Below are 26,724 nucleotides of genomic sequence, written 5' to 3'. Positions count from 1 at the left end.
GGCAAAGGCCTTGGGGTTGGAATAAGCTCAGGGTGTTCACGGACCTCCCCCTACAGAAAAATCTCGGTGCGTTGGGAGCAAGGTGATGGGGAAGGTGGCACCGGTCACAACCAGGCTAGAGCTGGGGGCAGGGCGTTACAGGGTCCTGTGGGATTCCCTCCACCAAGAGGCTGTGTGCCTGCCTGTGCTGGGAGAAAGGAAGGAAGGAAGGAAATAGGAATTGAAATTGAATCCCTGTGTGGCAGGCTTGCACCAGCTCTGAGGTCAGGTTGAAGAAGGAGAAAGCCCCAGACTTCAGGGAACACACAGTCTAGTGGAGAAACAGACATGGACCAAGGACAGAAGGACAAGCACTTGCAAGGATGACAAGTGTAAGGCTGCTCCAGGAACCCAGAAGATAAACCCTAATCCAGTCTGGCCAAGTCCTAGAAGGCTGCCTGGAGGAGGCAACAACTAAGGCCAGCCCTAAAGGATGAGGCAGAGTCAACCAGCAGAAGGTCCGGTATGTGCAGGCCACAGAGGAGGTGAGCAAGGTGAGGAAGCAACCTTGGGCAGCTCAGTGTGGCTGGAGCGCAAAAGGCTTCCTGGAAGAGATGCTCTTCTGAGCAGCATCTTGAAGAAGCAGAGAGAGACTAGACTGGTGGAGAGGATTGGAAAGAGACTGAGATGCGGGACCAAAAAATAAGGAAAGAAATTAAAATAGGGAACATGGAGGGACATTTATATTCATGGACACTTTTATAATAAGAGGGTGGTTTTCTTTTCTTCTTGTTTTTGAAGTGTGCTGTAATGACTAGGAGCTGATTGAAAAGGAAGCCAGTCAATAGGGCCGGCATGCTGAGAGCAAAGAATGGATTTTTGCGAATAATATAATTGTGAATTGTCTTTTTCCCTCCCCCATCCCGCCCCAAAATCTAATTGATTACCATCCCATGATAAATGACGCCCAGAGCAGGAGTGCACTAAACACGTCATGAACTGGCACCCAAGCAACAGAAGAGATGATCCCCTCCTCCAGACAATGGCCGCTCCTGGGACAGACAAGGGAGGAGTGTAGGCAATCAAAGAAATAATATAAACCATCCCTTTCCGTTTACACAGCCTTTGCCGTCCTTATGGAACGTTTACGTCTGTCTTCTCATCTACTTCTCCTCTCAAAAATCCTGGAAGCTGAAAGGTTGCAAGGATATGTTTTATGGAACCCATTTTATAGATGAGAAAACTGACGCCCAAGTGGTTCCGTTGATTTGCCCGAGGTCTCATGGGATGTTGGTAGCAGAGCCTGGGCTGGAAGCTTGGTCTGACTCTATTCAAGTCAGTTCCTCAGGGGGAGTTGGGGCCCTTCATGGTGGGGAGAGAATTTAACTCTAGTGGTACAGTTAGACACAGGCCTACTGGGGTTCGTATAAGAACAGCCTTGTGCTCCCAAATTGCAAAGGCCACAGGATGATTTACAGGGCCAAGAGCCATCGCGTTAGCTCCAAAATGAATTACGATGACTAAAACAAAGTTTCTGCTTTCAAGATAAAGACAGGCAGTATTTCAGAGTTAATTTCATGAAACCGATCCCCCGTCCGTTAACTTGCCGTGTCGATGTTCACTGTCGAGTGTCAAATAACTTCCACTCCCGCCTCCCTCCCTGGCCGGGGAGCAGTGGGGACGCAGGTTAGCTGTGATGCGCGCCTGTGTCAGATGCAAAGCCGCCTTGCCTTTCCTGATGCTGGACAAAATCAAAGAAACTTCTAGCATTAATTCTCTCTGCCTAAGGCGATGTCAGAAATAAACCGGGAAGTCCACTGGCTTGACTCGGGGTCAGTGCATTCAGGGGAGTTTTATGGTAGTGGCCTTCGTTTGACCATGATGGTGGACTGACAGCACGGAGGCCTGCCTACCACCCAGGGCTGGCGTTACACGAGTGAGATAATGTGACTGGAAGAGGTTTGTAAATTATGAATCTCAGCCCGTGTCTAGGTTCTCGCCACCACCACGTCTGCTGTTTACCCCTCCCCAAGCAAACATGCTGCGCGGGGTCTCTTCACCCGAGGAGGGTCATTCCGGGTCAACGGTGCAGGTGGGCGCACTGGGCACTGTCACAGAAGAGTGGGGGAGAGATGGGTGAGTCAGGGGTCTTTGTTGACGATTCTCTGCCATTATGTGCCACCTGGGTCACATCCAGGTGGCCTTGCTTTACACTGCTCATTCTGGAGCCTGACTTGGAACTTGGGATTATTCTTGTGAGGGAAGTTGTGTAGACTTTATGCCTGTGCCTGTGGTTGGCTGGCTGCCTTGGACTAGGCACTGCTCCTGGGGTCATGGGATCTCTCCCAGGCACGGGGCACATAAGGGGGCTGCTCACTTTGACCTTGGTCAGAGATTGTAACAGGGGTGGACGTGGAGATGAGACTAGAGATGCGGTTGGGGATGGGGGAGGGATGGAGACATAGATGAGGATTGAGTTGGAGACGGGAATAAAGATGGGGATGGAGATGGGCCGGGAGAAGGGAATGGAAGTCGGGAAGGGACTGGAAAAGGGAATGAGGTGGAGGTGAGGATGGAGATGGAGAAGGAAATAGGAATTAGAAAGGAGATGAGACAGAGATGAGGGTGGAGATGGGAATGGAGGTGAGGACGGAGATGGAGTTGAGGCTGGAGATGAGGCTGGGAAAGTGGATGGAGGTAAGGATGGAGATGAGCATGGAGATGAGGATGGGGAGAGAGATGAAGCTGAGGGTGGAGATGGGGATGGAGATGAGGATGGGGAAGTGGATGGAGGTGAAGATGGAGGTGGGGATGGAGATGGGGATGGAGTTGAGAATGGAGATGGGGATGGAGATGAGGATAGGGAAATGGATGGAGGTAAGGATGGAGATGAGGATGGAGATGGGGATGGAGATGGGGATGGAGTTGAGAATGGAGATGGGGATGGAGATGAGGATAGGGAAATGGATGGAGGTAAGGATGGAGATGAAGATGGAGATGAAGATGGAGATGAGGATGGGGAAGTGGATGGAGGTAAGGATGGAGATGAAGATGGAGATGGGGATGGAGATGGGGATGGAGTTGAGAATGGAGATGGGGATGGAGATGAGGATGGAGACAAGGATGGAGACAAAGATGGAGGTGAGGATGGAGATGGAGAAGGGAATAGAAAGGAGATGAGAAAGAGGTGAGAGTGGGGGTGAGAATGGAGGTGAGGATGGAGATGGAGTTGAGGCTGGAGATGAGGCTGGAGATGAGCCTGGAGATGGGGATAGGGAAATGGATGGAGGTAAGGATGGAGATGAGGATGGAGATGGGGATGGAGATGGGGATGGAGGTGAGAATGGAGATGGGGATGGAGATGGGGATGGAGATGAGGATAGGGAAATGGATGGAGGTAAGGATGGAGATGAGGATGGAGATGGGGATGGAGATGAGGATAGGGAAATGGATGGAGGTAAGGATGGAGATGAAGATGGAGATGAAGATGGAGATAAGGATGGGGAAGTGGATGGAGGTAAGGATGGAGATGAAGATGGAGATGGGGATGGAGATGGGGATGGAGTTGAGAATGGAGATGGGGATGGAGATGAGGATGGGGAAGTGGATGGAGGTAAGGATGGAGATGAAGATGGAGATGGGGATGGAGATGGGGATGGAGTTGAGAATGGAGATGGGGATGGAGATGAGGATGGAGACAAGGATGGAGACAAAGATGGAGGTGAGGATGGAGATGGAGAAGGGAATAGAAAGGAGATGAGAAAGAGGTGAGAGTGGGGGTGAGAATGGAGGTGAGGATGGAGATGGAGTTGAGGCTGGAGATGAGGCTGGAGATGAGCCTGGAGATGGGGATGGAGATGAGGATAGGGAAATGGATGGAGGTAAGGATGGAGATGAAGATGGAGATGAAGATGGAGATGAGGATGGGGAAATGGATGGAGGTAAGGATGGAGATGAAGATGGAGATGAAGATGGAGATGAGGATGGAGATGAAGATGGAGATGAGAATGGGGAAGTGGATGGAGGTAAGGACGGAGATGAGGAAGACTGAGAGTAAAGAAAGGCTGTAGATAATGAGCCTGAGAAACAGTGGGTTGTGGGGGAAAGAATGCTGTCCGTAGTCAAGGGAAGGGAAGGAGAAGAGGAAGGGTGAGAGGACCATGTGATGTGGGGGGAGCAGCCGTAAGCAGCCGGGGACGCCCGGGTGTAGACAGCTCCCTGACTGCCTGCTCTCAGAGCCCTCCACTGGCAGACAGGAGGCGAGATGCAGAGTGACGTTTGCCTAGGACACAGCAACTGAGGAAGATGCTGATGGGGAGAGTGTGGGAAGCCTGGGCTGTCCACGCTGCTGTGAGGAGCCCTGCTGTGTCATCGTCCATACGACTGGAATCTGTTATTGTCTTATGAGCTTGATTAAGCAGACATATTGCTAACACCTGCTCAGAAATGTAAGGAGGGAACACAGCCCTCAGTCAGGGTCTGCGTGGGTGGTGTGCATGACTCAGCTACAGATCTCCAGAACGGGGATGTGTGTCTGCGTGGAAGTGTGTGCGTATGTGTGTGGGGCGGGGGGCACCCGTGGGGTGCAAAGACCCCTGGCCAGGATTTGGAAGGCCCGGGTGCCCGTCCAGCCTCTGCCATTGACCTCTAGTGTAACCTGAGGCAAATCTCTCCTTTTCTCTAACCTCAGTTTGCTCACCTGTAAAACGGGAGGTCTCAACCAGCGTTCTCCAAAAGAAATACAATGCAAGCCACATATTTAATTGTCAGTTTTCTAATGACCACGTTAAGAAGAGTTTTTAAAAAGGTGAAATTATTTTAATACTATGTTTATTAAATCCATTATATATCCCAAATGTTGTTTCCAATGTAAGCAATATAAAAATATTAATGATATATTTAACATTCCTTTTAAAATTTGTCTTCAAAATTCAGTGTGTATTTTACACTTCCAGCACATACGAACTTGAAAGAGCCACATTTCAAGGGCTTGGCTGCCACATGGTGAGTGGTTACTGTATTGGACAGTGGCAGTCCAGGGCGTTTTCTGGTGTCCTCACTAAATTGAATGCCCAAAGGCATTCTCCCAACTAGTAGCAAGGAGCTCAAAGAAAGACTGTTAGTGAGTGATAGTGCTAATAAATGCAGCTAACAGCTGGGAGGGTGCATTTTCAAAACGCTTTCAGGTCCTACTTCTTTGCATCCTCCCAGGTACCGCATAATTCCATTCTGCAGATAAGGAAACTGAGATTCAGAGAGGTTAAGTAACTCACCCAAGGTCACACAGTCGGAAAGTGGTACAGCTGGTCTTTGAACCCTGGGTGGTCTGATGTAGAGTCCACACTCTTAACCATTGTCCTATACTACCTCCCTTACAATGGTGATGCAAATAATATTAATTAAAATCGCTGAAGTGCATTGCAGGCTTACTATGTGCCAGGCGTCTTGTGAGTATCATCTGCTTTACTCCTCAAAGCAATTCTATAAGGAAGATTCCAGGTGTCTAATTCCTGTTTGCTCGATGAAAGGACGAAAGAATGAGTGAGTGATTTTAAAGATGCCCCCTGCCCAGGTCTCAACCTCTCGGATCTTTAGAAGGTATAATTATTCCTGCACATACGCCACCATGAGTGATGCCAGAGTTTTACGCTCTAATTGGCTTGGTCCCTTAATCTTCGGGACAATCGAGTTAAGTCGAGCCACCCACAGGAGCAGGTCCCGAAAGATCTGGATTACAAGGCATCCATGGAAGCTGAGACGTGCCAGGTCAATGAGTGCTCCCTGCGGCTAAAATGTGTATTTAGGGCTAAAGGTACCAAGTGATGGGAGCTCCTTTCTTCTTTCCAAAGCTTGAGATGGCACAGCTTTGTGTCAGAGTTTGGACTCTGGAGCGAGGGGGTTTGGGTTCAAATCCTGACTCTGTAAACCCAGATAAGCTACTCCACCTCTTAACCTTCCCCGTCTGTAAAATGGGAGGAAGATAACATGCCTCATAGACTAATGGTGAGGATTAAGTGAATTAACCCGCATTAAGGACAGCTCCTGGCTCCTAAATCTTAGCCGTTGCTCGTCTTGCCGTGGGCTCCAGGTTTTCAGTCGAGTTCTAGAAAACTTAGATTGCAGAATCTGCGAATTCTGGGTAATTGAAGTGTTCTGGTGTGCTTTTCCCGTCTCGGAATTTCTACCCCACTTGCCATCTGCTTCCTACAATCTTACACTTAATTACAATTCTCCATCTATTGTTCTCCTGTTGTTTCCTGTTTGTTCTGCTTCCCTTGCCGACGGCACGTGGTGGCTGCCTGCGTGAATGAATGGCTCGTACCTGCCTCCTTTCGTAGACCTTAAAATAGAGTCGCCTGGCGTCTGTCGCCCCTGCCAGCCTGTGAGCTTCTCCGCACTCCATCACGGGCGCCCTCTGCGAGCACCTGGCGCCATGCCCGGCACCTAGTAGGTGTCAGGAAGCGTTGTCGAATTTAATTAAACGTAACTGGAGTGAAAACCCCTTGCGGGAAGGGAAGGCCCACGCCTCCTCCTTTCTCTGCTTGCCCCGCTGCACGTGACCCGAGGCCCGATAAGCCAGAACTGACAGCCTTTCCCCCGTGGAGTTCTAAGATTCCGGCTCCTGTCTTCCTGATTACAAGGGGGTTGGGGAAATAATAGGAGAAATCATAAGAATAGTGAATTCTTACCGTGTCTATTAGCTGGTTCATCCTCCAAATATGTCTGCCGGGTATTATTCCATTTAACAAATTGGGGACGGACGCTCCCAGTTTTGGTGACTTGCCCAAGGACATGGAGGTGGTGGTGACCTAGCCAGGACTGGCACCCAGGAGTGCCCACTGGCTCCACGTGTGCCCTTCCAATACCCCACAGTGCCTGGGGGCACCGGCTTCAGCAAACAGGCCAGTGGCGGCCAGTGAGGAGAGCAGAGGGGTGAGCTGGCGGGGGGTGGGACCAACTTCCGGAAAGAAAGGGAGGAGGGCAGACTCCCTGCTCCGCATCTCTGTCAAGGTCATTACTTCTCGCTTCACTGCCCTCACCATAGTCTAAGCTACCAGTCTCTCTGGCCCAAATTCACTTCCTGTATTTCCGGTCTCTTCAAAACGCAACTCAGGGGCTGGCCCCGTACCAAGTGGTTAAGTTCGCATGCTCTGCTTCAGCAGCCCGGATTCATTGGTGGGGATCCTGGGTGCAGACCTATGCACTGCTCATCAAGCCACGCTGTGGTGGCGTCCCACACAGAAGAACTAGAATGACCTACAACTAGGATATACAACTGTGTACTGAGGCTTTGAGGAGAAAAAAAAAGAGGAAGATTGGCAACAGATGTTAGCTCAGGGCCAATCTTCAAAAAGAAAAAGTAAATGCAACTCAGAGCATGTCACTGCTCTTGCTTAAAACCTTCCATGGCTCTCCACTGCTCTCAGGACACAGAAGAAGCACTCACAACCAGTAGCGTTCTGGTAAACCCGCTCTGGGGGCCAGAGCAGGGGAAGGAAACAGACAAAGAAGGCCTGGTTTGTGGCAGTGGCTGATTTCTGTGGTGTAAAAACACCTACTGTGGCCGGTTTCCAGCAAGCAGCGGTTTAACAACTGGTTCACAAAATTCCTGAAAATGTCACAATCGGCTCTCATGAGCTGGTAGGAACCGGTGCCCGCACCCCACTGTGACTGGTAACCCGCCGTCAGCCGCCTTGTTCTGTGCCCTGCGCATCTCCCCAGCCCCACTGGGCACCACGTTCCCCCTGGATCCTTGTACTCCCACTGCAATGGCCTGCCTCCCATCCCCTCTGCTCTGAGCTGACCTGTCGCTGGGCCTTTGCACATGCTGTTCCCTCTACCTGCCATGCTTGTCTTCTGCCCACTGTCACTTCCTCAGGTCACAGCAGAGTCACATCCTCAGCCTTGGGCAGGGGCCCCTTTACACTCCATTGTACCTCCTTGTATCTGATGCACTTTTCATGTTTAGCTATGTGACCTTCTGATTCATGCTCCTCTTCCCCACCAGCTGTAAGCCCCGTGAGGCAGGGCCCTCATCTGTGTGCCCAGCAGGGGCTTCATTCTCACTGGAGCTCAGGCCACTGGCACCCCTTGGAGTTGGGCAGCCTTTGTTCCCCCAGCACCCAGCATGGGACCTGGCCCGTCTTAGGTAATCAGTGAATCTTCCCGAATCTTCCAGTTAAGTCTTTGTCTTCTTGTGCTTCCCTCTTGGGTAGCTCCTCCTACCTCCATCGAAGTGGTGGCCGCTGACTCGCCAGCCCCCTTCAGCCGCTACCAAGCCCAGAACTTCACGCTGGTCTGCATCGTGTCTGGAGGGAAACCAGCGCCCATGGTGAGTACCCCTGCAGTGCCCAGTCCATCCTCGGTCCCTGCCGGACCACCCTCCTTCATGGCTTGTCCAGCTGCAGGTGTCACTGCGATGCCCACTCTGCAGAATGAAGGAGGGAGGGTGTGGGCTGCGTAAGTCCACTCTGCCCCGTCCGCCTCCGTCTGACCCCAGGCACTCCTCTGACCTGCCCAGGCGTCCACGTGTCTCTCTCCCTCCCCGTCTGCCAGCGCTGGAACCCCCACTTCCCTGGACCCTGGAATCCCAGAGCTGCGCAGTGGGAGTGGCTGTCAGGGGAGCTGGCAGCAGGCACACCCCAACCCCATTATTGAGCAGGGTGGAGACAAATGAGGCCCAGAGACGGGGAGGGAGGTGGCCAGAGTCACCCGCAGTTTCTTGACAGAGTGGAATCCCTGCTCTGGCCGCCTCCTACTCAGAGGCCTGGGAGTCCAGCTCCTGAGTTACCGTTGCGGTCCTTCAAGGGGCAGGGGCTGGAAGGGTGAGCGTCTGTCTGGAGAGCTGCTTCTAGCACCGGCCTGGCCACGCGCACTGAATGATCCCGAGAAGGAAGATCCCCCTCTGCGTCTCAGCTTCTGGAAGGAGGCCCGGGGGGCGGGCAGTGTTAAAGTTTTACGGCTTCCGTAGAGGCAGCAAGGACCTGTTTGGTCTGAATGAAATATAGGGAGGCCCTATGTCTAAAAACATCTGAAAGGGAAGGAGGGCCAGTTGCCCTTATTGATCCTGGAAGTGCCTCTGTGGAACCCGTAAGGTTCCTGGAACCCACACTGAGAACCCATGGGATACATGCTCCCAAGGTCCCTTCCAATTTTGACTTGTGTGACACTTTGGGTCTTGACCCTGTGAGTGTCATACGTCACTAGGATTAGCGAGGGGTGGGGCTGGAGCCATGGGCAAGTAAGGGTAGAGTTCATGGTGGGGAGGCCAGGGCTCCCCTCATCCCAAACTCTGATTGTCACTTGCAGGGACCAGTGGGGTGACCTTGGGCCCCAGGCCAGACAGACCCAGCTGCCCAGGACAGGGCAGTAAACAGGTGTGGAGAGACCCAAGGCAGGGCAGTAGGCAGGGGCACATGGGCACAGGTGGGCAGTAGGCAGGGGCACACGGGCACAGGTGGGCAGTAGGCAGGGGCACATGGGCACAGGTGGCAGCAGGCAGGGGCACACGGGCACAGGTGGGCAGTAGGCGGGGGCACACAGGCAGCAGGCAGGGGCACACAGGCAGCAGGCAGGTGCACATGGGCACAGGTGGGCAGCAGGCAGGGGCACACAGATAGGCAGTGGGCGGAGACACATGAGCACAGGTGGGCAGCAGGCAGGGGCACACAGGTGGGCAGTAGGCAGGGGCACACAGGCATAGGTGGGCAGCAGGCAGGTACACACAGATAGGCAGTGGGAGGGGACACATGGGCACAGGTGGGCATCAGGCAGGGGCACATAGATAGGCAGTGGGTGGGGACACACGGGCACAGGTGGGCAGCAGGCAGAGGTGCAGAGACAAGCCTTTGGTGAGGCCTCTCTCCCTCCACCCACCCGTAGTCCGGAGGGGACAGATAAAAAGGCAGCTTCAAAGCTGGCAATTGGTGAGAGCGGGACGTGGCCCCGTTTTCCCCTCTGGAGCCAATAAAGAGGTCTAGCCTCCTTAAAATCAGACAAGCTGGTCTTTTTACCCAAAGAGAAACTCCTTTTCTGGGGGGCACAAAGAAAGGCTCCTCACAGCCTTGGGGCTGCGGGAAGACCACCCCCCAGCCTGCCTGCTCCTGCCATTTAAGACGTGGTAACAAAATATTGCATTTATGTATAAAAGATCTTCATCTCCCCACATTCCAGGCATCTTACGTTTGCCTGGGACGTCAGAACTTGAAAGAATTCTTTGATATAAATTACAAACCTGCTTTTGAAGCACTTTTCAAAAAAAAAAAGAAAGAAAAAACCCAAAGCAGGCTATTATGTGTGTGAGAGATTTTTCGTTGGAGCTATAAACTCTGACAGATTCTCCCGTCCCACATTTCATTTACCACCCCCCACCTCTCCCACCTCCCTTGCCTGCAGCCCCCCCCCCCCCGCCCCTGCCTGTCGCCCATCCTCCTCTCCCTCCCCCCGCCTGCACCAGCATCCCTGAGAGCTTCTTCCTGCCATCCTTTCTCCCTGTCTCCCATGGATTTATTTATCTGATTTATTAAAAAATGCACCCAATTCCCACAGGCCTCTGGCCACACGTAGTAAAATAAAAAGACAGCAAATTAAATTAAATGCCGCCTCTCAAAACTTGAATTCCCCATTAGCAGACAGAGCGAGAGGATGTTTGCTTTCGCCTCCTGCCCACACCTAGCTCCCTCCCGCACACGCACCTGTTTTCTGCCTTCCATCTCCCAACCCTCCAAAACGCACACACACAGACATCCTCGCCTCTTCTTTCTTCTCCCGACATCTCATTTCATCTCCATGCACAGCCACCTTCTCTCTCCTCCACTTGATCTCCCCAGGTGGGCATGGACCACCCCTTGGAGCCCAGGTGGCTGCCATGCTGTGTCCAGGGCCCTGTTTCTGCACATTGTTTCATTTAAGCATCCAAGGCCCCCACGAAGTAGGTGATCTTATTTGCCTTTACAAGTAAGGAAACTGAGGCCCCCAAAGGCTCACCAGCTGGTAAGTGATGGAGATGGACTCAGCCTCTGCCACCAGGGCCAGTTCCTCTGAGAACCCGCTGGGAGGTCCAGGTTGTTGGCACAAAATCTTTTCTCACACCCTCCTTGCAATTTCAGGTTTATTTCAAACGCGATGGGGAACCGATCGACGCAGTGCCCTTGTCGGAACCTCCGGCTGCAAGCGCTGGCCCCCTCCAGGACAGCAGGCCCTTCCGCAGCCTCCTGCACCGCGACCTGGATGACACCAAGATGCAGAGGTCACTGTCCCTGCTGGACACTGAGAACCGGGGTGGGCGTCCCTACACGGAACGTCCCCACCGCGCCCTGACCCCGGATCCCAGCATCCTCCTCCAGCCGACCACCGAGAACATCCCAGAGACGGTGGTGAGCCGCGAGTTCCCCCGCTGGGTCCACAGCACTGAGCCCGTCTACTTCCTGCGCCACAGCCACACCCCGGGCAGCGACGGCACCGTGGAGGTGCGCGCCCGCCTCACCTGGACGCTCAACCCGCAGATCGACAACGAGGCCCTCTTCAGCTGTGAGGTCAAGCACCCAGCGCTGTCGATGCCCATGCAGGCCGAGGTCACGCTGGGTAAGGCTTGGTGGGTGCCATCCTGCCAGCCTCCTGCAGAGCCGGGGGGATGGGGCTTGGAATAGGGTCCCTGGGCTGCCTGCCCCCACGGAGATGGGGAGGAGATGGAGGAGCAAACAGGAGTCAAGGTCAGGCACAGAGGGCAGAGTCAGGGTCCATGGGGGGTTTACTGAGCTGGATGGGAGAACGTGGGAGGTTATGGGGGAGGGAGGGTCAGGGGAGTTTGCTGGAAAGGGTCAGGAACGCAAGGGATCAGGGAAATTCGCTCAGTCAGGATCAAGAATCTGGAAAGTCAGAGAAGCTTGCTGGATGATTGTTAGAAACAGGGGAGGTTTTTAAAATTGAAGATGCAACGTGGAAGCACAGGGAGGATGCTGGGCAAGTGAGGAGCGCGTAAGAGTTGAGACTTTTCAGGAAGGGTGGCTGAGTCAGGGCCCAGGAGGCTGGGAGGGTTTTCTCGGTCACATTTGGGAACAGAGGAAGCGACAAGGAGGATTTCTGGGTTGAATAAGTGACCCGTGAGCTCAGGGACAGCTGCCAGGTAAGCCACGAACACGGCAGGCTGGGGGCTTGCTGGATCAGGGTCAGGAATGGTGAAGTTCATGGGAACATTTGCCAGGCTGAGGTCGAGAACACACAGGACATGGGAGGACGTCACTCTGGCCTACACTTTTAGGTACAGTGGAAGTGCTGCCATCTGTGGGGATGTGGGAGGTGAGCACAACCAGGAAACTGGACGCCCAGGGCCAGCTCAGCCTGGGAACCTGGTCCCCACGTGTGACCTGCTTCCTCTTCCCACAGAGCACCGACTCGGGCATCCCCAAGATCTGACTCCTCCCCCTTAGACATCTCCTCCCAGCTGGGTCGAGGCAGGGAGGGGACACGTGGAATCTTCTCTACCAGAAATGTCAGATCCTTTACTGGGGGACTTGGCAGGGAAGTGGACACACGGACCGTGTACTGACCCTCTCTGCCTGCAACTCTCTGGGCCTTCATCTGCAGCATCCAGAGGCTCGTTCTGAAGCCCAAGATGCCTGTCCTTGTCCTCTGAGTCACCTCCAGTGGTGAGGGGCCGCACGGAGCCACCCACAGCCCCTAACCCAGGCCCCTCATGACCAAGGTCAGAGAGCAATGACTGACACGGGTTGGGACCACAGCCTGTATCAGGGGGTCCAAAGGAACTCTGTTTTTAACTGGTCCACCAGAAGTCCCGGTACCTCCTCTGCCCCGAATACCGAGTGAAAGGATTTCATGTACATAAAGCACCTACTATGTGCCGGGAATGTTTGTGAGGCTCGTCTCCTTTGTTCTTCACAAGTACAAGTTTACCACGCAGCCCCATTTTACAGATGAGCAAAACTGAGGCTCAGGTTGATGGAGTCCCTTTCTCTGAGTCACCAACTTGTAAGCAGCAGAGCTGGGATTTCAAGCCAGGTCTGTTGGTGCCTTCTCCACTTTCCTCAATGCCAACCACTGAACTCAGCAGTCCCGGGACCAGGCACCCTTACTGGCTATGGGGTTAGTTCCCTGAAGACCCATTAAAATGGCCCTGGGATTCCCACAGGCCACCTGCTCACACAGAAAATAATAAGGGCTAAGATTTAGCGCATACCTACTATGCACCATGTGCCATGGACTACCCAATTGGTGATCCTCCTGGTAACTCAATGAGGTAGGCACTATTATTGTGCCATATCACAGGTGAGGCAACTCAGGCCCAGGGAGGTTAAGTTGCCCCAGGTAAGTGGGAGAGGACTCAAAAGCAGCCGTGAGGCCCCAGAGTCTGGCTCTCAGCCTCTCCCTGTGCCTCCTCACAGCATCCATTTGTCACAGGCGCCCACCCCCGAGTACCATTTGCCCATCGCTCCATAGAGGGCTCAGGAGCACCCCCTGAGGCCAGGCCCTGTGCAAGGTGCTGGGACCTTCTCCACCCAGAGCCTGCCCAGACCCCTCTCACAGCCCTCCCACGGGCCCCATTTAGAGTAACTCTCCTTAGGCCACCCGGCTGGATCTGACCCCAGAGCCCACATTCCTAACCACTGTGCTCTCCAGCCTGCCTGGCGGGGCTGGGATGAGGACGCACTGAGCCAGTGGGTGTGACCACTGGAGAGTGGTGTGAGCAGAGGGCTCTGGCCATGGGATGAGACAGTGGGATGGACGAGATGGTCCCAGGACACAGCAGCCAATCATCTGATGATGACTTTGAGGGTCAGGACAACGAGGGTCAGGGGGCATGTCCCCTTTGCTCCCGCTGTTCCCTCTGCCGGGGACGCCCTCCCCTGCTCAGATGCCCCCCCCACCAAAGAAGACAGATGCCTGGGGGTCCTAGAACTCAGCTCATTCCTCCCGTTGATCAAGCCAGCACCCTTGGAGTCACCCACTTGTCTCACATCCCACGTTCAAGCCATCCTCTAGCCCTGGCAGCTCAACCTCAGCGTGTCCCCTTCTGCCACTCCTCGTGGCTTCCTCTCCGATCATCCAGTTGGAGCACTGTCAGTTCACCCCTGGATTGTCACGCAGCCCCCAAACTGGTCTTTCTGCGTCCACTCGTGCCCCCTTCTATGCTCACCCTGACTGATCCATTTAATGTGGAAATCAGCTCATGACACACACACCCACCCACCCCAAACCCTCCAACGGTAGACAGATCGATAGAACAGAACAGAGGCCAGAAATAGACCCACATAGAGAGTCCATTGACTTTTGACAAAAGTCCCAGGCTGTTCAACGGGGAAAGAGAAGTCTTTTTAACAAACGGCCCTGGAACAACTGGATGAGCTTAAGGGAAAAATGAACCGGATCCTGACTTCATACCCACGAGAATTAATTTGAGATGAATCATAGACCTGAATGTAAAACCGGCATCGTAAAACTTAAGAATCTGTCTTTGTGACACTGAGGCGGGCGAGGATTTCTTAAAGAGGTCACAAAAAGCACCAAGTGAATAATTGAAAATTGGTAAATTAGACTTAATCAAAATTCACATCTTCTGCTCATAAGAAGGCACCTTCAAGAAAATGAAAAGGCAAAGCAGAGACTGAGAGAAAATACTCTCCATACAGATATATGACTAAGGATTGGTATCCAGAATATGTAAATAACTACAGATCAATAATGACAAGATAACTCAATTTTTTCTTTAAAAAAAGAAGATATACAAATGGCCAATAAGCATATAAAAAGGTGTATAACATCGTTAGTCGTTAGGGAAATGAAGACTAAAATCTCAATGAGATAATATCTCACAACCGCTAAAATGACTAAAATCTAAAAGACTGATAATACCAAATGCTGGCAAGGATGCAGAACAATCAGAACCTTCATGCATTGCTGGTGGGAGTATAAAACAATACTACAGCTTTGGAAAGCTAGCATTTCTTACAAAGATAAAAATACCCCTACTTGATGACCCAGGAATTTCACATTTACCCAAGAGAAATGAAAATATATGTCCACAAAGATTTGCACATGAATGTTCATAGCAGCTTTGTTCATAACAACAATAACAAAACCATAAGTAAGCAAATGTCCATAATTGGGAAAATGGATGAAGAAATTTGTGCTGCATTCATACAATGAACTACTTCTCATCAAGACAAATGAATGAACCCCTGAGATGCACAGCGACATGGGTAGAGCTCAAAAACACGATGCTGAGCGAAGGCAGCCAGACAGCCAAGAGTACATTCTGCATGAGTCCATTTATATGAACTTCTAGAACATAAAACCAATCTGGGGATAGAAATCAGAGGGTGTTTACCTATGGAGAGTGGGGATCGACTGGAATGAGCCATAAAGGAAACTTCTGGAGGGATGAGAATGTTCTAGAGTTTGACTGGGATAGTGGTTACACTGGTGTTCACATTTATTAAGATTTGTCAAATTGTGTTCTTGAGAGCAGTGCATTTCCCTGCCTGTGAATTTTATCACAACTTAAAAATCTATGAAGAATAAAAACAAAACAGAACAATTCACTAGGCTGCCATCACATTTAAGACCCATCCCAGTGGGGCTCATCTCTCTCTCTCCTCTGCTCCGTCTGCTCCCTCTTCCTCCAATACGCCCAGCTCAGGCTCACCTCTGTGACTTTGCACTGGCTTCCCCTTCTGCCTAGAATAATCTTACCCCAGCTGTTCTCAATCCCCCATCATTTAGGTCTCTGCTCAAATCTTCTACTCAGAGGGTCCTTCCTTGGCCACCCTCTCTCAAACAGCCTCCTCCTCCTTGTGCCATCAGCTGCTTACCTTGCTTTGCTTTCTGGCATCACATTTATCTCCACCTGGAAGTATATCATATATTTCCTTGTTGCCTGGATCCCCCACTAGAATTTAGGTTGTGTATGGGCAGTCTTTACTTGCCTTGTTCACTTGGTACAGGGCTCAGTACAAGTCCTAACATATTACTTAATAGATACTTAATAATTTTCTGGGTTGTTACGAAGAATAAATAAGGCAGTGCATAAAAAGTGCTTAGCGTAGTGACAGACAGAGTAAGTACTCAGTAAATATCAGCTACTGATATTATTTGTCACTGTTTTCCCACCGTTTCCCTGCATAGTGACTGACACAGATTAGGCGTACAATAAAGAACTAGATGGTAGAGCAGATGAATGAATGGATGGGTGAGTGGATGGGTAGGTTTATGGGTAGGTGTGTAGATGGATGCTGGATGGATGGATGGATGGATGGATGGATGCATGGATGGATGGATGGATGAGTGATAAGGTGGAGTGGTAGATGAATGGATAGTGTGAATGCTTGGATGGATGGATGGGAGGATGGATGGATGCATGGATGGATGGATGGATGAGTGATAAGGTGGAGTGGTGGATGAATGAATAGAACGAATGCTTGGATGGATGGATGGGAGGATGGATGGATGCATGGATGGATGGATGGATGAGTGATAAGGTGGAGTGGTAGATGAATGGATAGTGTGAATGCTTGGATGGATGGATGAGTGGGTGGATAAGTGAGTGGTTGTCTTAGCGAACACCCGGAATTCCTGGGGGGAAACCTAGAGAAGCTTTCCCAAGATATTTCACAAGGCCATTGGTGCAGCAAATGCTCAGGTTAGGTAAAGAGGGCATCTTATATAATCAGGATGTTTTGTATTTCCCTGAGCAGATGCACACCACTTTATATTTCACAATTTTCTTCTCATATCTTGAGAAATCTTCTCATATTTCTCCCCCATTGTCATTTTCAGAGCAACTCCTCATAGAGGGTAGTAGCTTATTGTCCCCATTACAGGTGAGAAAACTGAGGCCCAACAAACTGAATTGACTCATCCAAGTCCTGCAGCCCGAGCAAGAAGGCTAGGCCTGCATCCCAGGTCTCTGAACTCCTGCTCTTTCTCTATGTCCGGGAGTCAAGAGGCTGACATCCCAGGGGCCGGGAACATTCCCTTCCAGCGTCCTCAGTGGTCTGTTCCAGGAGCAGGCAAGGGGGCAGCAGGATTTGCCTGCCAGCAGCTGCCCATGGCCTTCACCATGGTGGTGGGAGTGCGAGGGTGATGGCAGCTGGCCTGGCCTCTGGGAGCAATCTCGCCACAGCAGTGAGGGCAGGAGGCAGAGGGGCCGTCTGCTGCAGAGGCAGCTGCCAGGACAGAGCTCAGAGACACGGGGGCAGAACAGCCCCTTCACCTGCCACCCGCTGCCCCTCAGGGTCAGCGCCACACAGGAGCCGCAGGAACAGGCAGCTGGGGCGGCAGGGGCGGGTCCGGCTCCCGGGTGGGAGAGGGCATCCGGCAAGAGCCCCCGTCTCCTTCACCCCCGGGCTGCGAGCCTCCCTTGGAAGAACCGTGTGCCATCCAGTCCTGTTCCTGCCACTCCCTTGCTGTGCGACCTCGGGCCAGCCACTGCCCTCCTGAGGGCCAGCTTTATGTCCTGCAAACTGAGTTTCATGGTAACCTGCCTCGTAAACACCAGGAAGGGTGTCACAGTCCTAAAATGGGGTCCAGCACATGTTGTCACCTGATAAACATCAAGTCCTCTCCCCTCCGGGCCTGAAGAGCGTAGGCGAGGCCTTTAGAAAACAAGGCAGCGAGGGATCTGACCTGCAAGGGGAAGGTGCCTGCCCTGTGGTCCAGCGGTCCAGCTTCTCTGCACAGGGGTGCCTTCCTGCGCCCTCTTCTGGCTGCAGCGGGACAATGCTGTCCCAGCCGGACAAAGAACGAGGACCTGGCTGCCCCGCGCAGGGCTTCCCACCTGCAAAGCGACCTCCGCAGCTCTTGAGAGTCCACAAAGAAGGCGAGAAAGTTACTTGGTCCCTTCCAAGCGTTGGTCTCCTTAGGGGAACAATCCCAAAGGGTTGGAAAGTTAAATGAGATCATGCATAAGGCGCTTAACATAGTGTCCCGCTCTTCCCATGCACCGGACAAATGGTAGCCCCCAAACTGACCGTCTCTGATGTCCCTAACAACCCCGTGTGGTAGGTAGGCAAGGGCTGCCGTCATTGTTCCCACTGTGATTGGGGTGAAGCCAGGTGAAGCGATGCTTCCAGGGGCACAGGCTGGACCAGGCCTTGCTCTGGGTCTCCCAGGGCAGCGCTCCCTTCTCGAGCAGAGTGGATGCACCACCAGAAGCCGCCTCGCCTTCCCTGCCGTTGCCTCCCCTCGATGCAGGCCCAGCTCTCCCCACCGAAGCTTCTCCCAGCCCCGGGTGGCACTTCAGATGACTTGCTCGCAGTTTAATTAATGGTCCTTTGGTTTCACTCTCAGAGAATGAAATTGGCAGTGCCTGGGAGACCACCCACGTCTGCCGGCTGCTCTGATTTCTGCTCTGAGAGCTCTGAGCGGGAAGGAGAGGTTCTGGGAGCAGGCAAGGGCAGATGGGTGTGGTCCCAGCCCAGCCCAGGCGGGGCCTGGGGACAAAGCTTTTCTCCTGCTGCTACCCCTGGAATGGCCACAGAGAGGGCACAGAGCTTGGCCCTCCCATCAAAACCCTAATGCCTTCCTCCAGCCCAGGAAGCCCTATAGATCTGCCCCCAGCCCCACCCCCATGAACTCCCTGACCTCAGGGCCATGCCCTGGCTGTCCCCTCCGCCTGGAACCCTCCTCATGAGCTTCACACCCGCCCTGGGTCAACTCTGCAGGAGCCCATCCTCCCTGACAGTTTCTGGTCTGGGCACTTGTTTGCATATGGGGTGTCTCCCTGACGGAAGTGCAGGCTCCGTGTTGGCGGGCACATGGTCTTGTTCACACTGCGTTCCCAGACCTGCCCCAAAGCCTGGCGCGTGGTTGGCTCAGTGATTGCTTGTTGAACGAATGAATGAATGATTCTAGGAAAAGATCCCTGGCCTGGAAGTCAGGGAACACGGGAAATTCACCTTGTGTGTGACCTTGGATGAGCCCCTCTGTGACCCATGGACCTTGGCTCTCCAATCTGAAACCTGAGGGGAGGGACTCAGTGACCCGGATGGCCCTTCCATCGCTGATACTCTCTTGTCCACAGGACAGCAATGCCCTTGGGCGTCTTGTCTCCCAAGCTCAGAGATATAAAGGGGCTTGAAGGAAGTGATGTAAGGACGTGAGGAAGAGAGGCAGGATGAGAGATGTGGTCCCCCCACCCACCTCCAGACTAGAGATTCCAGACAGTCCCCCGTGGGCAGGTTAACCTGGAAGGAGCCCGGAGCAGGAATGAGGAGACCCACATTTCGGTCCCAGCTCCTCTTCACTGTGCGACCTTTGGCAAGTCACTTCCCCTCTCTGGGCCTCAGTTACCCCAGCTGTACAATGGGGATGTTGACGGCAGAGCCCACACAAGGATTTGGTGCAGGTGGGAGTTTGGGATGCCTCCAGCCATCGCGGCTGCCTGAGGATGCTGCTCCCCGTTCCCAGCTGAGTCGTCTCCCGGGTGGAACCTCCGCTGGGCATCCCTGACTCCACTGTCCACTGGGCTCCTCTGATCTGACCCCTGTCCACTGGCTGGTGCTTATCTTTCACCCCCACTGAGAGTGAACCCCACGAGGGCAGGGATCCCGTATCGCTGAATCCCCGGGTCCCAGACAGGGTCCCCCAGGTCCCACTGCAGGGGCTCAGGGACTGTGTGTGAATGAACGCAGGCATGAATGAGTGACATCCTCTGAGCTCCCAGCTCAGCAGCAGCTCAGCCCAAGGACGCTGACTGTTGGGCTGGGACTTTCCTCTCCATTGCCCCTCCCCCTGCTTTCCTCCTTCAGCCCTCCCCCCCACACCCCTACACCTCTCCGACCTCGCCTTCCTCTCCCTGCAGTTGCCCCCAAAGGACCCAAAATCACAATGAGGCCCAGCAGAGCCCGCGTCGGGGACACGGTGAGGATTCTGGTCCACGGATTTCAGGTCAGCCTCTCTCTGAGCATCTGGGAGGGGGTGGGAGGTGTTCGGGGCACCAAGTGGGCACCAGTGTCCCTGGCAGCATGCCCCAAGGCCCTTCCCTTGACCTCCAGCACAGCCAGCGGGCCTCAGTCTCCTGATCTGTGTGATGGCTCCCATCGGGAATGGCAAGAGGTGCATGCTTTGCTCTCCCATGAAGACCTCGGGGCAGTCATAGCTCACGGGCCTTGACACCCTTTCCAGCCCCGGAGTCCTCCTCTTGCTGGGGTTCCGGGCAGCCACACCCAAGCTGTCAGATGAGAATGTGTGGCCAGCCCCGGTCAGGCCAGCCTCTGCCCCCTCCTGCTCCGGCACAGTGGCTCCTCCCGTGACCCGACTCTGCCCTGCTCCGGCCAACAGAACGAAGTCTTTCCGGAGCCCATGTTCACGTGGACGCGGGTCGGGAGCCGCCTCCTGGACGGCAGCACCGAGTTCGACGGGAAGGAGCTGGTGCTGGAGCGGGTTCCCGCCGAGCTCAACGGCTCCATGTACCGCTGCACTGCCCAGAACCCACTGGGCTCCACCGACACGCACACCCGGCTCATCGTGTTCGGTACGCTGCGCCCGACAGTGGGGAGGACTACTGGGGCGGGGCCTGACTGGAGCCACCCCCAGGAGGAGGGAGCACCTGGGGCCCTCTCCCCTCAATTTGCCCTGAGAGGGTGCCTCACAAGGAGGCATGTAGTTCATCAGTTAAAACCAGAGAGTTCTGGGTTCGAATCCCAAGTCCACCAGGTGGCAGCCAGGCAACGTCGGGCAAACTACTTACCCTCCCTCAGTCTCCCTGTCTGTAAATGGGCTGATACCCCTCAGCCCACAGAGGCTGCGTGGCTGCACGGAGAGCGCACGTGACACCACATAGCAGGTGCTGGGTGAAGGGGAGCTCCTTTGCTGAGTTCTGGATGCCTTCCATTCTCTAGTTCTCTTTCCGTTCTTTCCAACAGAAAACCCAAATATTCCAAGAGGAACGGAGGACTCCAATGGTAAGTCTCCACTTGCTTAGAAGCGAGTGATGTTCAAGGCTTCAGGAAGCTCCGGACCCCCCCACCCCATGCCTCAGGCAGGGAGGTGTCCTCTTATGGACACAGTCTGTCCTTAGTTGGGCAGAGGCTGGTCAGAGGTGGTCAAGAGTGGGCACGGAGGCAATAAAGGGGGTCTCACCATCCCAAAGCGGCAGAGAGGGACTTCCAGGGACCAAGCATGCCTCCCCTACTATCCACAGCAACTCCAGCTCTCTTAGCTCAGAGAGCTCAGCTGTCCTGGCCCCAAGCGGATGTGTCCAGCACTGACCATGGGGTTGTGTTCTGGGGCCCTGGACCATTCTGCAAGACAGCTGGGAGCACAGACAGATGCCTCGGCTGGGACCCTTTGTATTGCCCTCCCCGGGCTGCCACCCAACCTGAGCACCACCCCATGGGACCCAGACACTGTTCCCCAACTCCCCCGCCCTCCCCGCCCCACGCTAAGCCAAGCTCGCAGTTCACAATGGAGGGCCCCCCTCTGAGTCCCCACTGGAGGGTCCTGATGGCCACCAGAAAGCCAAACCGCTGCCTGGCAGGCCTAGGACAGGGAGGGGATCGTGCCCAGTTAGGTGGGACAGGTGGGAAGGCAGGGACCTGAACTCAGTGCACCCTGACGCTCAAGTCCAGACTCCTTGGGGGGCCGTTTGAAGGACTGCCCTGTGCCCGGGCTCCGCGCCCCGCCACACCCTCCAGAAAGTGCCGGGAGTGGGCAGGCAGGCAGGCCCTGACCCTGCACCCTGCCGCCTGGCACAGGTTCCGCTTCTGGCCCTGCCGGCGTCCGGCTCACCTTGGTGCTCACCCTGACAGTGGTCCTGGAGCTGACGTGAAGGCTCGGCCTCGCTCCTGCCACTCCGCCTGGCACTGACGTCTCTGCCATTGGTTTTCATTTCTTTTCTAAACTATTTCCAGTCTTGTTCTTAGTCTCTTTCTGTCCGTGTCTTGGCTTCTTCAGTCGGTTTAATTAAAACAAGCAGAACGATTTTCCCCACCTCGGTCTGTGGCTCTGGATTCTTCATTTACAGCAGCGAGAGGGTGCCCCCGGCATCCAGCACTGGGACAGGCACTGAGTGGGGGAGGCGAGGAAGGAAATCGAAGACACGTCCCTCCCCTGGGGGCGTCCACGTCCTGACCCCCAGCACCTGTGACTATGTTACCTTACGAGGCAAAAGGGGCTTTGCTGTTGTGATGAATTTAAATTGGGAGGATCCTGCTGGATTATCCGGGTGGGCCCAATGTAGTCACAAGCATCCTTATAAGAGAGAGGCGAGAAGACAGTAGAAGATGTGATGACAGGTGCAAGAGTCAATGCAAGGAAGGGGCCACGAGCTGAGGAACGTGGGCTGCCTCCAGAAGCTGAAAAGGCAAGGACACGGATTCTCCCTGGGAGCCGCCGGAAGGAACCGGCCCGGCCAACGCTTTTAGCGCCATGTGACTAATTTCAGCCTTCTGACCTCCAGGACCCGAAGGAAATACATTTGCCTTGTTCTAAGCCATTAAGTTGGGGGTCATTTGTTACAGCAGCCAACAGAAACACATACAATCACACAAGATGTTTGCAAAGGCCAGACCTAGGGGTGGCACAGATCACCTCTGCCCGCATCCCGTTGGCCAGAAGTCATCACACGGCTCCCCCCCAGATGCAAGGGAGGCTGGGAAATAGTCTTCCTGGGTACCCTGGATGGGGAGATGGGGCGGTCAGCACAGAACATCGTGTCTGCCACGGAGAAGCAGGGGTGCGTTCAATGACTCATTTCCGTGTAACTCTGTCCAGGCCGGGGCATCAAGAGGAGGGAGCGTTGGGAGGACTCATCACCAGGATGGCCCTCACCCACCTCAGCTGCATCGAGTTCCCTGGGCTGCTTCCCCCTTCCCAGCCAGGAGAGACAGGACCTCACTGCGCCCTCTGTCCATCTCCCAGGTCATGCAGACATCCCGGTGGATCGGGACCCATCCGTACAAACTCCAGGCCTCAGACACACCAGGCTGGGGATTACGCGGGGGCTCTGTCCCCTTGCTGTCATCATAGCCCCTCTGACTCCCTAACTCTTCCCGGGAATTCCAGGCTCAGATGCCCACCTTCCCACTGTCATCCTCTTCTCCATTGGACATCTCATACTCATTTCCAGCTTCACGTGGCTGAAACCCAACTTTGATTTGCCCTTCCAAAGCACGCTCCTTCCCCTCCCCGGGAAATGGTGCCGCCCCACCCAGCTGACCTGGTCAAACATTTAGCTGCTCTCTTTCCTTCATCTCTGCACTTCCAATCAATAGCTTGTTGACTTAACTCTCAAAACTCATCCTGAATTCACTCGCTTCTCTCCTTCTGCATGGCCACCACGCTCCACACACAAAGCCACCCTTCCCTGGAAAACTGGCTCGGCGTCCCGGCTGGTCTGCAGACTGGCCTCGTCCCCTACCCTCCACAGTCTGGTCTCCCCACAGCAGCCAGCGGGGTCCTTGTAAACATTGATCATTCCGTGGGGCCCCCAACTCTGAACCCTCCAATGGTTTCACATCCGCTATAGACTGAATTCTGTGTCCCCCCCAAATTCAGATATTGAAACATCACCCCCCATGTGACTGCCTTTGGAGGAGGGGCCTTTGGGAGGTGATTAGGTCATGAGGGGGCAGCCCTCATGAAAGGGATTAGCGCCCTTATAAAAGAGACCGTCAAGAGCCAGCTTGCTCCTTCCACCACGTGAGGACACAGTGAGAAGCTGGCAATTTGCAACCTGGAAGAGAGCCCTCGCCAGAGCCTGGCCACGCTGGCACCTGGTCCTGGACTTCCAGCCTCCAGACTGTGAGAAATAAATTTCCATTGTTTGTAAGCTCCCTCGTCTGTGGTGTTTTGTTACAGCAGGCCAAACGGGCTAAGACACCATCACACAGGAAATAAATCCAGACCCTGTAGGAGTCGTACACGATGCAGCCCCACCTGCTGACCTTGTCTCGTCAAACACACTCTCTCTCTCCCTCTTTGTGTCATTCACACTCATCTTTCCTCAAACTCTTCAAGCCCATTCCTGCCTCAGAGCCTTTGCTCTGCCTGTTCCCTCTGCCCAGAATTCTCCTCTCCTTGACCTTTGCAGGGCCCACTCCTCTTTGACACTGAGATTGCAGCTTAACTCCCACCTCCTCAGCGGGCCCAGCCAGACCACCGTGCCCCCCTCCATCACCCCATCCTTAATCCCGTTCTCTGCATGGCACACTTCACTGGCTGACGCTTTCCCCATTTGCTTATTTATTTACTAACGGTCTTCCCCCCGCCCTTGGCCAGAATGTCAGCCTATCGGTGTGGGGGTCACACCTGTGTCATACACTTCTGTGTCCTCAGTGCGTAGACCCGAGCCTGGCACGTGGCAAGTGCTCAGCAACTATTCACTGAGTGAGTGAATGAATGAATGAATGAATGAGTACCTCCCAAGGACCTACTATGGACCAGGCCCCATGCTAGGCACCCAGGCTATAGCGATGAGAAGGATGTGCTCGCCACCCAGAAGGCTCTCACCATCCAGTGAGGGGAGAACATGGACCCAACCGACCAGCGTAGCCCACTCTGTGAGTCTTCAGCAGACACGCCTGCCAGGGCTCTGGAGCGTGCAGGCGGGAGAGAGTCATTCTGCTGGGGGTGGGCGGGTGGGTCAGAGGAAACCAAAGAGGACAGATGACAAGTGAGCAGAACCTGGAAAGAAAAGTAGAGGTTGACCAGGCAGAGAATGGAGAATATTCTGGACAGAGAGAAGAGCATGGGCAAAGCCTTACAGGTGGGCCAGTTTCGTTGCTATTTGGGGAAAAGACAAGTAGTTGTTTCAGTGCTTCCAAAAGCACATTAATTCACCCAACAAATGATTATTAACCACTCACCGTGGGTCAGGCAGCGCGAGGAACGCTGCAGATTAAATAGGACGCTGTCACATGGCTCTTGTATCCGTTATCTCTTGCCATAATGATGCTGTGTAACAAACATCCCCAAAACATAGCAACTTAAGCCAGCAGCTGTCTCTTGTTTCTCACTGGGCTGGGGCCGGCTGCTGATCTGGACCAGGTGTGGCTGATGTGGGCCCCCTCTTGCATCTGCAGTCAGCTAGGGGGTCAGCTGGGGGCTGGCTGGTCTCAGGTGGCCCTCACTGGGGTGACTCTGCTCTGTCCCATGTGGTCCCCCATCCTCCAGCAGCCCAGCCTGGTGAAGGTGGAGGAGCGAGAGAGAGAGAGAGAGCTGAAGCAGACGAGGCTTCTCATGGCCTCAGGGAACCTGCAATGTGTCACCTCCCCTACATGTGGTTGGTCAATGCAAGTCACAAGGCCAACCCAGATGCAAGGACAATTCCACCTTTGGATGGGAAAAGCAACAAAGTCACATTGCGTAATGTGTGGACACGGGGCAGGAGGCACAATCAGGGCCACTTTTGCAATCTACAATAGCCCTACATTCTGAGCTTGATGTTCTAGAATCCTGGTTGTCCATCCACCACATCACATACTCTTATTTAAACGGGGAAGCCCAAATGACTCCTCCTAACAATTTCTCTTTTCAAAATATAACAAATAAGTGATTCATTCATTCACTAAATGATTGTGTGCTTGCATTTTGCAAGTTGATAGCAACCCTGCAACAGATGATCTTCAAGTGTTGAAGGCTCTCAGGTGTTCCCCAGTATAAACATCCAGATCTGATCAGCAGGCCACAACCACACAGTGCCACCTGGCTCCTCAACCAACTTCCTTCTTCCCCAAAGCCATGCTCTGTCTCACGTGAGCCACCTGCCCCCTCTGCTGCCTGCCAGCAATCCTCCCTAAGCCACTGTCACACAATGCCTTTGCCTGTTTTCTGGAAAGAATAAAAAAAGGTTTGTTCCTTTTCTTTGCCGTAATAGTGGGAGGCCCATGTGGGCATGAAATTGGAATTGCTTTGCCCTATTAAGAGCACGGTCGTTGGGCTCCACTGACCCCTGAAGTGCATTAATATCTCAGCAGCAAGTGGATGAACTGTGTAAAGTGACAGGGGACGCGCCGGAGAGAGCCAACTGGGGGACTGTCTGTTTTTGGCTCTGAATTTGAGGATTTTGAGCCCTGGGCAGGCTGGAAAGGGTGGTTTGTTCAACCTGGGATTGACGGAAGGGGAGAGGGGATGAGGAAGACAGAGCACAGCCTGAGAGTGGACACAGATCCTTCATTCCTTCGTCCGCTTCCTCCATCACTCATCTGACAGCTCTCAGCATCCTCCGCCTGGCCCCACGCCAGCTGACGAGGCACGAAGACAAGCGGGGCAGCCCTGCCATTGAGGAGCCCTTAGTCCACCCGGAAATACAGACTCGAGGGGAAAGAGAACTGAAACCCCACATAATGAGTGTTGGAATAAAAATGTAAGGGAGCGCAACAGGGTCACAGAGGGTGGAGGCCGTCCTGCCAGGAAGGTCAGGGGAGGCCTCCAGGAGGCGGTGACGTTACAGCCAGGCCTTGAAGGAGAAGAGGCGGCATCAGAGTGAGATCTGCCGCCTTCACCCCAGGTCAGCCCAGAAGCCTCAACTGTCTCTCAGGGACCAACCCCGACGCCACAGGTCATTGGGAGGGAGAAAGCCCGAGTTCCGGTCCAGTTTGTATTGTCAGCACCTGAGGCACAACCTGTCTTAACAAAGGCAGGCCGGCCCGACACACAGCTGCTGGTCCCGGCCTGACCCCTGAGTTCCTGTACCCTGAGCTCCACCTCTGTCGTTGCTCGTCCCCACCGTGAGCAAGTCCTGGTCCCCACCCAGCATCCGCAGCGTCCCCCAGGGTGCCCTGGCTTTGC

At 54.0% G+C, this 26,724-nt stretch overlaps 1 protein-coding gene across 10 annotated transcripts in view; it reads left to right on the top strand.

Annotated features, from left to right (window-relative positions):
* Nucleotides 1-23,764, top strand: part of IGSF21 (immunoglobin superfamily member 21) — a 242,232-nt gene extending 218,468 nt beyond the window's left edge. For 2 of the 10 annotated variants that reach the window (XM_070600964.1, XM_070600972.1), the window contains exons 5-10: nt 8,196-8,311; nt 11,088-11,572; nt 19,796-19,881; nt 20,275-20,467; nt 20,859-20,897; nt 22,708-23,764. In XM_070600964.1, the coding sequence (XP_070457065.1) occupies nt 8,196-8,311; nt 11,088-11,572; nt 19,796-19,881; nt 20,275-20,467; nt 20,859-20,897; nt 22,708-23,089 (1,301 nt within the window). In that variant the 3' untranslated portion in view covers nt 23,090-23,764. Of the gene's footprint in view, nt 1-8,195; nt 8,312-11,087; nt 11,573-19,795; nt 19,882-20,274; nt 20,468-20,858; nt 20,898-21,689; nt 21,925-21,958 lie in introns of those variants that run through there. The other 8 variants (XM_070601010.1, XM_070600999.1, XM_070600989.1 and 5 more) reach the window with 7 other exon arrangements.
* Nucleotides 23,765-26,724: the final 2,960 nt, after the last annotated feature.

The sequence above is a fragment of the Equus przewalskii genome, chromosome 2 (assembly GCF_037783145.1).
Source record: "Equus przewalskii isolate Varuska chromosome 2, EquPr2, whole genome shotgun sequence".
Classification (NCBI taxonomy): Eukaryota; Metazoa; Chordata; class Mammalia; order Perissodactyla; family Equidae; genus Equus; species Equus przewalskii.
Note: the sequence above shows the minus strand (reverse complement) of the source record. Positions and strands in the feature narration are given on the sequence as shown.